Source organism: Pyrus communis, chromosome 11, assembly GCF_041283825.1.
Source record: "Pyrus communis isolate YQ-2024b chromosome 11, ASM4128382v1, whole genome shotgun sequence".
Lineage (NCBI taxonomy): Eukaryota > Viridiplantae > Streptophyta > Magnoliopsida > Rosales > Rosaceae > Pyrus > Pyrus communis.
Genome location: NC_142575.1, coordinates 14,125,157 through 14,136,659, shown reverse-complemented (window position 1 = coordinate 14,136,659; position 11,503 = coordinate 14,125,157). Strand labels below are relative to the sequence as shown.

General features: G+C 38.3%; 2 protein-coding genes across 2 annotated transcripts; one reads left to right on the top strand and one right to left on the bottom strand.

Annotated features, from left to right (window-relative positions):
• Positions 1–1,135: 1,135 nt before the first annotated feature.
• Positions 1,136–2,655, top strand: LOC137743919 (F-box protein At2g27310). The gene has a single exon (XM_068483848.2). It carries the CDS (start codon positions 1,449–1,451, stop codon positions 2,457–2,459), a length of 1,011 nt encoding a protein of 336 aa, XP_068339949.2. The 5' UTR covers positions 1,136–1,448; the 3' UTR covers positions 2,460–2,655.
• A 3,240-nt stretch (positions 2,656–5,895) lies between these two features.
• On the bottom strand, positions 5,896–10,776 carry LOC137742430 (ruvB-like protein 1). Its single transcript, XM_068482292.2, has 12 exons — positions 10,483–10,776; positions 9,669–9,857; positions 9,395–9,526; positions 9,141–9,290; positions 8,781–8,936; positions 8,084–8,218; positions 7,195–7,260; positions 7,007–7,113; positions 6,687–6,786; positions 6,458–6,549; positions 6,308–6,377; positions 5,896–6,209 (listed from the first exon to the last, which is right to left on the bottom strand). Exons 1-12 carry the CDS (start codon positions 10,570–10,572, stop codon positions 6,120–6,122), a joined length of 1,377 nt encoding a protein of 458 aa, XP_068338393.1. The 5' UTR covers positions 10,573–10,776; the 3' UTR covers positions 5,896–6,119.
• Between the last annotated feature and the right edge of the window lie 727 nt (positions 10,777–11,503).

The window sequence follows — 11,503 nt, the reverse complement described above, 5'->3', positions numbered from 1 at the left end:
AGTTCAAGAGGAAATAGAAAGAGACTTGAAGATCATTAAGACTCAAATCATTTGTTGTCTTAATTATTATGTTTGTGTTTTAATTATTATGTATGGTAAATGAATTTCATAAACTTCAATACTTTGTTATATTATGCACTCGAATTCAAAGTATTCTTTTTATATATATAATATTTTTTATATTTTAATCCTTGGGTTCTAACTGTGTTAGTATCTTTCTTTTTAAGTTTTTCATGTCACCATGTGGTCGTGTCGCTCTCGTCGTACCCGTGCCGGTGTTCATGTCCTTGCAACCTAGCTTTATGGGGTTTGGTTGAGCTGAGTGGCGAACATTCCCTCCACCTCCCCACGTACCGGATAAGAGAAATGTGTTGACATAGTCGCTTAAGAGAAAGTCAGAAAGGCATCACTGCCGCCCACGTATAATTAAAGTATGAAGGCAGATTGTCTGCCCTCGTGTTTGGGTGTCTTTTCTATCCTTTTTCATTTTATATTTTTATTGTTTTTGTCTTATTATCTCTATAAAAAAAATCAATATAAAATGTTGATATGATTTAATCGTGACTGCACAAAATAAGAAGGAATGAGAAGGGCACCCAAACAGAAGGGCACACAATCTGCAGCGTTAATTATTTGAGCAAGTTTGACTGCTGAATCTAATAGTCAAGTAAACACAACCAAAATAGAGCTGTCAACTAGCCGTACGTTGTTACCACTTGTGTCCTCAAAATTGTGATAAGATGATAACGGTATAATTAAATCCCTAATTAATATGGTCTCAAGTCTCAATCGTATTTCTAATGTAAACACAACCAAAATAGAGCTGTCAACTAGCCGTACGTTGTTACCACTTGTGTCCTCAAAATTGTGATAAGATGATAACGGTACGGCTGTTTGTAGCCAAAATAGAGCTGCCAAAATAGAACGGTACGGCATATATTGACAGCTCTTTTTGTAGTTGAAACCAAACACAAAACTAGAATATACCCACAACTATTAACAACATGCTACGTAAATAATTTAGAAATAATTGCCAAAGAGGTCACAAAGAATAGGTGAAACCAAAAACTCCCCCAATCCCCACCAAAAACATTACAATAATCAACCAACCTAAATAAAAAGGAAACCAAGAGAAACACAGATTATATTTAATTCTTAAACGCTAAAATAAATTTAAAAAATGAAAGAAAAGAAGGTATGAAACACGCTTGTGTTCCAAGTTCCAAGTACTAAATGACACAAATCTAGTTAATCAAAGAGGAGGTTTGCCCGTACCTTCACTGCAACTAGTTTAATTCAGATTCATAAACCTTGAAACGTTGTTTGACCATTCAGCTTTGGTTTACTCCCCTCAGGCTCCTCACCATAAAACCTGCCCCTCCACACCCTTCCTTGTCACCACTCAACACAACTCAAGAAAACCTCAACTCATCGTTGTTTATTTCACAATGTGCTTCTCTGCTGCTTCAACCACACCGGCCGTCGACAAGGGCGACAGAGCTTCAATCTATGCCGTCCATCCCGACATCATCACGGCCCACATCCTCACCTGCCTCGACGGCCAGACCTTGGCCGCTGTGGCCTGCGCATCGTCCGAACTACGCGCTTTCTCCGCCGAAGAAAAACTCTGGCGGGACATCAGCACCGCCATGTGGCCTTCAACCACCGATCCACGTGTTAACGACCTCATTTCCACTTTCCCAGCCGGTCACCGCTCTTTCTTCTCCGACTCTTTCCCGCTCCTCGACCACTCCCCCTCCCAATTCGCTCTCAGCCCTTCGTCTCCCACCGCGGAGTTAATCTCGGCCGTCGATATTTTCTACAAAGGCCAGCTCATTTTCTCTAAGGTTCAGGCATCAGAGACCGAATCCGAGTGGTTCCTCTGCTCGCCCTTCCGGGTGGACTTGCTTGACCCGAAAGAAACCTTTCGGACACCAATCCGACATGCCGGAGAAGGCCAAAAGTCATTGAAGCACTTGGAGGAGAACTTGAGTTTGAGCTGGATCGTGATCGATCCGACCCGGAAACGGGCGGCGAATTTGTCGAGCCGAAGGCCGGTGACGGTGCAGAAGCACAGGCTGACGGGGGAAATACACCTGCGGTTCGCGACGATATTGGTGGGGGAGAAGAAGGGTGAGTATGTGCAGTGCGGTGCAGTGGTCACGTGCAAGGGGACCGAAGGTGGGGAGCTGCACGTGAGGGAGGTGAGCATGCATGTGGAGGCCATGGAGGGGAATCATTTGAACGGGAGGGAGAGCTTGGTAATATTGCAGACGTCGATCGAAGGAGGGAAGAGGAGGAAGGAGAGAAAGGGGAAGGCGAGGTTGGAGGAGTACTTGGAGATGAAGAGAGAGAGGAAAAAGAGAAGGGAGAGGAGAGAGAAGGCTTTGGACATGATCTGCATTGCCACTGGGGTTACTATTTTTATGGCGTTCTGGTCATTCATCTTGTTCAGATAGTCTAAGAGATGATGATGATGATGATGAAAAACCCAGATTGTGCCCCTTGTCAATTGTAATATAACCACAGATTGTGCCGTTGTATATTAAGATCTAACACTACGTACACTATAACTGTTGTGGATTACAAATTGGTCACGGCTAATGCCTGTTATAAAAAAATTTCTAAAAATAAAATAAAATATTGTTTAATAAATGTATTATATAATATTTACAAACAAAATTACACATTTACTATAATATAACAATTAAGACCCTGTTTGACAAATCGAATAAAGGATCGGATAGGATTAGTTATACGGACTCGGGTGTTTGGCCTTCACTCGTACTAAATAAGCGCCGGATTAGGATTAATTTAACCGATCGGATAAGATAACACGATATACACCCGCTTAATAAAACCAACCAAAACGCCCGGATTATTTAGTCGGGGAAGAAGAATATGGGAGAGAAAGGGAGGGAGTTTGGGGGGTGTGGCGGAGAGAGCTGGAGAACAATTATTTGGGATTCTTCTGCAGTCGGGGAAGAAGGGAGAGAGAGGGAGGGTGTTTGGGGGGTGCGAAGAGATCTGGGAACAAAAAAATGATTTCACTTTTTTTTAAATTTTTTTTTTTTAAATTTGATTCCTCCTATCTAGTATAATACCAAACACAGTATAAATAATACGATCACTAGTCTGATCACTAGTCTGATACTGCACCAAACACCCAACTAATTTAGTCAGTACTATCCGGTGGCTATTTATCCTATCTGACAGAAATAGTCAGTACAGTTCGAGCTGCCAAACGAGGCCTAAATAAAAAATCATAGATTCAAACATTACAACTGTACACTAAACTAAAGCTAACAACAAAACAATGAGATATACAAAGAAATACCAAACTATCCAGAGACCTTCGACAAACAACGACATTGTCACTTGAAGACTCACATTTCTTTGAACACCTCCAAACAAAGGACCTTGAGAGTGAACTACCGCCCCTAATGCTTGAACCTCAGCAATTGTTGCCTCTCTCTATCTAGATGGACATAAGCATATGGATCAAGAAAAAAAAATCTTGTACTTGTATAGGTAAAAATATACATTTGATCTCAATCAAGAAAAGTGAATATAACTCTTGAAAAATTATATTAAGGGGGGCTCCTTTGAGAAAAGATAAACACATGATAGATTAAGAACCTGCTAAACAGAGCCACTACATATATTTCTGCAAATATATACCATACAAGATTAGCCAACCCAATACCATGAACAAAAATTTTGTTTAGAGGATACAAAAGAACATAAGAACACAAATTTCCATCAACATATTCCTGATTGAATCAGTTTTTCGTCAATGAGTCAGAAATAACGATACAAACTGGGCACAACCTAAGAGCACAACGTATAAAGAGATTTAAGACCTGCACAAACAGAACTACCAACACAGCTCTAATGCAAAACTTTCATACTCAATCATAAAAAAATAAGAGGAACCCATTACAACAATTCACAAACACAAGTCAAAATTCGACAAAAAAAGAAAACACTTAATTAAAAGATTAATAAGAGCAGTGCTTGCCTTATGTATTAATCTCCTAATATATATGATAAGGACCTTTTTGTCTTCTAAATGTTTCTCTCAAAAGAAGGGCGAGTGCATCATTAGTGAATGACCCTGGTAGTTATTTAGAATGTTTCGCGCCATTTATTATTACAAGTTAATGATATTCTTCTTTATTTTTAAGTGAGAAGTTTTTGGTTTGATTCTCACCAACGGCGAATTTGAACTACATTATTGCTAGTCTATTGTAAGGTTAAACTCACTCCTCATCTTAGTATAAATAATATATTTTGTTAAAAAAAAAAAAAAAAAAAGGATCTTTCTTTTTAATTTATTACGTTTGAAGGTTTAAATCTTTCCTTCTCCCATTTAAATTAATGTAAAATAATAGTTATTATAGCACTCTAAGGCCCTGTTTGTTTGGGCTCCTTAGCTAGGGGTAGCTAGGTTTGGCTTAGCTGTTGTCCTAGTCCCTTGTTTGACCTGGTTAAAGGATTAATTTTAACGAGACTAAGTGGAATTCACTCTCACTAAAGACCTCACTGCTAATACCAAGAATGAGTCTCAAATTGATGGAATGAGGGATCTTGGCTTATAAATAAGTTGAGCTACTCCTCATATTGCCACTTGGCTTTATGGTGGAACGTCAACTTTCTTTATAGTATCAGAGCATGTTCCACATGTGAAGCTAAACAGCCACACGCGCTTCACGCCATCCCGTTGTATTGCCCACATGTTAGGCTTGAAAATTCATCACAGAGTGTGTTGAGAATGAGTCTCACATTGATGAGAAGAGGAACCTTGCATAGGCTTATAAGTAAGTTGAATTATTCTTTATATTACCAATTAATTTTATATTAGAACCTCAACTTTCTTGAGTCCAAGGCTTGGTATTAGCAATCCTTAGCAATCTTGTGCCTCCTCATTTGTGGGCTTAAAAAGTTAAACTAAAATCGGGTCTAATTTGACCCGTTTGAAACAGACCGGTTCCCACGAGTTCACGGCTCCAATACTAGCAGTTGAGCATATGGAGATTAGAGAATTTAAACAAAGAACCTTTTGTTGCTTACATTCCAGTATCCATAAATAAATGGAGTTTTGTAACTTAAATGTGCAAAAAACTTGTAGTTGATCATGTTGATCAGATGAACTTGGAGGTCCCAAAGCTGAAAGTAGAGAACAACCAGGAAGGAGTTGATCAAGATGAACAAGAAAAAAAATCGCCCATTGTACTAAACAACACACAAAATAGGAGTATGTTGGTCATTTAATCTTTTTGTTCTATTTTAGCATGTCCGTACCAAACGTAGCACACAACCTCCATTCCATCCCGTACTATTCTGTCTCGTTTACGTACCAAGCGCTCCCTTCAAGACCACCACCACATCGATCGAACCTCTTTCCCACAGTACAGACCAACAGCCCCGCCATCAATCTCTCTGTCACAAAGTATCACGGCCACTGACAAGCCAGAACTATAAAATGGACGGCTTAGATTAAAAGCTACGTGGCATGAAAGATATTTCCACGATAATATCAAGTTAATAGAAACTCTTTCCGCAACGAGGTATTACTTCCCTTTGAGTTCATATATGATACTTGTTAAACTCTATGGTGCCTGCTCAGCCCAACAAGCCACAACCACAAGGAACCTAATTTCCATGGTTATCGACTCAAAGCTCGACACCAATGGTAATACCAGCCCCATCGCCTTCGGAAGTATACTTGCAAAATGGTCGTACACAACACAGCTTTCATAGCTACTTCCTCATGCAGTCCGAACAAATGTTGGGAGAAATGTATTACACCCGTTGTATTCAAGAATTTCATGTACGAGACGGAATAGTAGGCGCGCGCAATTGCTTAACAGAAACCTGTCCCATGCCCAATAATTGATCAAACAAGAAAAGTGACAATTCGATTATAACTATCTTCACTGAGTTTTTGCATTTTGAAAATTGCAAAGAAACTCTCGCGCAGATGGAAGATACAAAACGCAAAACCATTTACTTAACCACTGTATTTCACTCAAACAAAAGCCAGGGAAAGTGAAGATAGTACCAAATCATGCTACTTCGAAAACGACACTAAGACTTCTAGAGAAACTGTTCAGTACTTATGTAATGTACTTTTCCTGCTGCAATTGAAGAATCTTTGCTGAAGACTTTGCATCCAGATATAGCGTAGCCACCTCCTCTAGGTCAGCCTACGGATCATACAAAACAATAGTGCATTAATTTCATGAATGATAAGGCTTTGACAATTCACTTCAGAACATAATAACATTGTCAAATTTGTAACTACCTTGCAGATTTTGTCTCTGCCATTCATTTTCGCCACAATGCTTGCGGGTGATAAGAGCTGAACAGCATGCCTGATGAAACAATAAATAAAGTAAGCATCCTTCAGAGGGAATGAACTCACAAGCTATCACGTCTAAAATTTATGCCAGACCTTAAAGATGATTCTTGTCCTATCTCTCCAAGGTAAGCCAAACTGTCATCATCTATCGCCAGTTCCTCCACTTGTGCACGAATTACTAAGATCTGGCTCAAGCACCAACCATTACAGTAATCAGTAATTTGACACTTTCACGAAAGGAAAAAAAATTAGTAGTTTTGATACTTGATAAGAGTAGAAAGAGAAATTTCATAGACAATAAGCAAATGAAATTAGTCTAGACCTTGATCATCTCTTCAAGGCCGTAAGTCTGTGTTCGGATAATCACCAACCGGTCCAACAAGTCAACGGGTATTCCATGAGGACTAGCCATATCAGTCCCTCTGCACAGTAACATACTCATGGTTAGAAAGCAAGACATTACAATTACAGCGAGCAAACTGAAAGGACGTTACTGTCAGAATACTGAAGGTTTCTAGGAAATCCTTGTACAATTGGACATGGAAAGATAGGCATTGCCTGGGTATATCCTTTTATACTGACATATAGGTAGTACCTCAGAAGTTATATGGGCAAATGCCTGTATGATTAGAACTCTCATACCTTACATTGCAAATTCCTCTATTGGTCGCAAATATCACTATTGGAGACAACGAGCTCTCCAAAGCACGATTCAAGTACGAAAAGCACTCCATATCCAGCATATGTACCTATTGGTCATGATTTAAAAGTACAAGTGATTAGGAGAAATGTAATAGTTATAAAGGATTTGACTTGGATGAGAAAATAACCTCATCAATGAACAGAACTCCAGGTACAAGCTCCGCTACACCCTCATCAATATACCGGTTAACAACCTGTCATCAATCATTAAGTGTATCAAACAACTTCTTTCCCTTTTACTTTAAAGCTAATAGAAATATTATTACAAGGAAAAAAACTGTAATACTGGTGCAACCTAAGTAAATTATTTCAATTAATTATAAGTTTCATTTTAAAGAAATTGGTTTGGAGTTTAGGGATTAGGGAGAAAGCATAGTTTGTTTCAAATTCTTCATTGCATGAAAAAACCTGAGCGCTCAACTACAGGAATTTGAAATACCCTACCATAGACTAGAGAAGAAAGAAGTCATAACGAGAAATTAAACTTGAAGTTTTAAACTTAGTATACTCCATGAACCAGCTCACCCTGCTTCCATACATATAATAAGTAGAGAACTCCCTCAACCGCACTATTGTTCCCTTCCTCCAAACCACTTTCAGCAAACTATCAAAACTTTCCAGGCTACTAAACTACTGCCACTTCCAAAACTTCCTTGATAGACTGCCCACCTCCACCGCCGATAAAAGCGCTCCTCAATAAATTCCAAATGCAGGGGTAAAATCTCTGGTGACAGACTAGTGAAGTAGCAACGAATTCAAAACATTTGCCAATCTAATCCATACGAAGAACTATGAACACTAGGAAGTAGGGATAAAACTGAAGTTGATTTGACTTATAATACGTCAAAGGCTTGGAACTTTTTTATCAGTTGACTTCATTAGTAACTTTTTCAGCAGGCTTCTCCAACCATAGTTAAGAAACTAGTAATGATCCTTTCTCATATGGAAACCATATCTTTGGCTCCTATCACAGAAAGGACATTAAGTTGGGTCAACATTTCTTTATTACAAGACTACCTTATTTATTTCTTGTCGCAACTTGTCAGTAATTTCTGTTTTCCTTGGCTTCATCATCTGACCCATTAGAGATAATATGTCTTGCCCACCTTGAGGCCGCGCATTTGCAGCATCCAGATCATGTAGTGTTACATCCTGTCAGGAGTTGTATAAGTGAACAGAAATTGAGCATCAAGAAAAGAGCAGATTATCAGTACACAAAAATTAAATTCTATTAACAAATATTGGACATATAGAATTTAAAGAAAGCACGATGAAAAATTGATCAAAAGTTGTAGTGTTAATGGACTTAGGAGGAGATACCAATAGGGGGGTAGGTTCAGATGGTATTCCAAAAAAAATATTAGGCGTCCAATTCGATGAATTGACCAATCAATCAAGTCCAACTACTCGATTGCAGGGAAATAAAATTTTCAGCGTATTTCACGAATCCAATTCCCCATATCAACCCAAAAATAAAACATAGAAACGGATTATTTGGGAAACACCTGCATCATGCAAGGATGATGCATATTCCTTTCAAAAATATTTAGCATCCAGCCAGCCAGAACCATTCACCAATCAGCTTGAGTAATAATCCATATAGTTACTAATAAGGCTGCAAGCTGATGAAAAATCAATCCTAGATTACGTCCACAAAATGGATGCTATCAGCATCGAACATTTACTAAAAGAGCACAGATCACATAGAACAAACCTGCACAATCTCCTTCTTTTTGTGAACCTCTCCTTTTGGAAGTGGTACGTACTCTTCTGCTTCGAGATCAAACTCTGTAGCAAAAGCATCACTTCTACCAACTCTTTTAACTGCTCCACTATTTGCTTCAATGTATATAACATCACCAACAGCTAACTGCATGTTGTATCAACAAAGTTGTATGAAAAGAAGAAATGACCTGATATAAAAGCCCCTTTAACATGACAACATGAGTTGGACATCGTTTAGACTATTTGCCATCAGTAGCTTCACATACAGTGTAAAATAGTAAGTAAAATTATATAATCAACATGGCGAAACAAAAGTCTCTCTTCTGCACAATAAATAATAGGGCCTTACCTTTTCCTTAATCAATGCATCATAAATAGTGGGGTCCAACTTCAGTTGCTTGGTTCCTTTAACAGTTTTTAATCCAATGATGACGTGACTAATGCTTTTACCATAGCCACCGCTAACGCTCTCTGTTTCTTCTGGTGTGAGCTCTGTCACCTAAAATGAGAATATCAAAACATCAAGAACCATAACCAACCAACTCAAATAGCATTATCAGACCGAATTATTGATAAAGAATTTGATATCAATTAGCAACTTGCCTCTCCTTCATAGACCTCTTTATTTTCCTTAATACGCAAACCAATAGCCCGTCTAAAATTTTCCATTAAAACCTCAGTTTTCTTTACTTCCGATGAGTATACTTCTGATCCAACCATCGGGCAGAATGGAACCTGCATACAAGATCAATCAACCGTTCGAAATCATGATGAAAAAAAACTATTCCTAATGGAATATGAATCAGAATCTCCCACAAAACACAGGATAATCAGTTTAACATGAAAAACTAGATTACTGAGAAAAAAATGGTCAGACCTTACTCCCAAGCTCCTGAGATATACCAAGAGCCAGTGCTGTCTTTCCTGTTCCAGGAGGTCCAGCAAGCAGAAGTGCCCGACCAGCCATCTTCTTCTGTCGTATCATATCAACAATAAGGCCAGCAGCTTCTCTTGCCTCCCCTTGACCAACAAAGCCAGCTGCCCAAGGTATTGCTCTTCCATTGGCCTGAAAAAGAATGACACCGAAAAACCCATATAACATTGCAATTCATTCAGATGGAGATCAGTCCATAAAATGCTGAGAAAGGAAAATCATTGCAGTATCGAAGTTAAACACACACTAGTCTCTTTCATTTAAAACATAAAAAATAGATACATTAGCCATTTTCTTCCAAAAAATGGCCAGAAGAATAGACCCTTATACTTGTCCGGTTTATAAGTTGGTTTCTTTGCAGCCAGAAGTCGATTTATTTATCAATACAATATTATATATAGATAAAGCAATGACCCTTGATTTCAAACACACACACACACAATTGCTAGGGAAAGTTACAGCAAACAACATTGCGAATTCAGTGAACACAAAAGTAAAAAATGAAGCATCAGCTACAACCCCTCTAAATTCTAAATATGCATTATCAGTCAGAGTACTAATAGCAGAACATTTTCGGCATATCAAAGAGGAATTTTGATAAAATGTAGTGCACCAATCAGACCCTAAACCCTAAAATCGAAGACAATTTTACATTAGAAAAAGGAATAAATAGTTTTGAAATGCACTACCAGTGCGTGTAGAACAAAATATATATATATATATATAGAGAGAGAGAGAGAGAGAGAGAGAGAGAGACCTCAAGACCAAGGCCTTTGATGTGGGTGTGAGTGGCTATGCGCTGCTTCTTGGTAGTGGACTGAACCTCTTCTATCCTCACCTTGTCCATCTCTCCTTCTCCCCCTCTCTCTTGAATTAGGGTTTTTTAGAGAAGAAAGTTCGAGTACAGGTGTTGAAACCTGTGAAGAATTTGGTCCTCTGTATCCGAGACGAGGAAGAAGAAGAAGAAGAAGAAGAAGAAGGAGACGTTATTTTCCATCTTCAGCTCTCCTATTAGATGGGCTTAGCATGTCAGATATGAGCTTTGGGCCGGGCTTAGAATTCAAATCACTCATTAATATTACTAAACGTTTAGGGATGTAGTCAAATCAAAATTTCATTAAGACTTTAAGATCAAAGTACAGTCAATCAAAATTTTGAAAGAAGATTTTAAAAAGAATTTAAAATCATAGTGTAGTCAAACTAGGATTTAAGATGATTTTAAAAATACATCCAAATATATAAATAATCAATTTAGATTTTAATAGGAAATTTTAAAGTGATTATAAATCTAGATTTATTCAAAAGTAGATTTTGTTGGACTTGTGAGCACAAATATGTACAACCAAGAGAAAAAAAAATCTCACATCAACCCCTAGGATTTCAAATCCACCTTATATTCACATTCTATTCTATCACTCCCTTCTTTCCTCGCTCACTCTTCTCCAAAACCCTAGCGGGTCATAATAGAATCTCACAGAACTCTTGCCACCCATGGATTTGATTTTTTATGACTTGGGTTCTGGGAATTGGATGAAGAGGTGAATTGGGTTGGTGGGTGGTGGGTATTTGAAGAAAGAGTAGCGGGGCTTGTTTATATCTAACCTCTTTAGCAATGATCAATTAAGTAGTATCAACTGGAACTTGAAGGTCAATCACGTCATTGGCAATTGCAATTGGGATCAAGATTTGCTTTCTTCTGTTGTAGATACATATATTGTGGATCTCTTGAAGAGAACGTGGAAGCTTAATGTACCTCATAAGGTTAAAATATTTAGCTC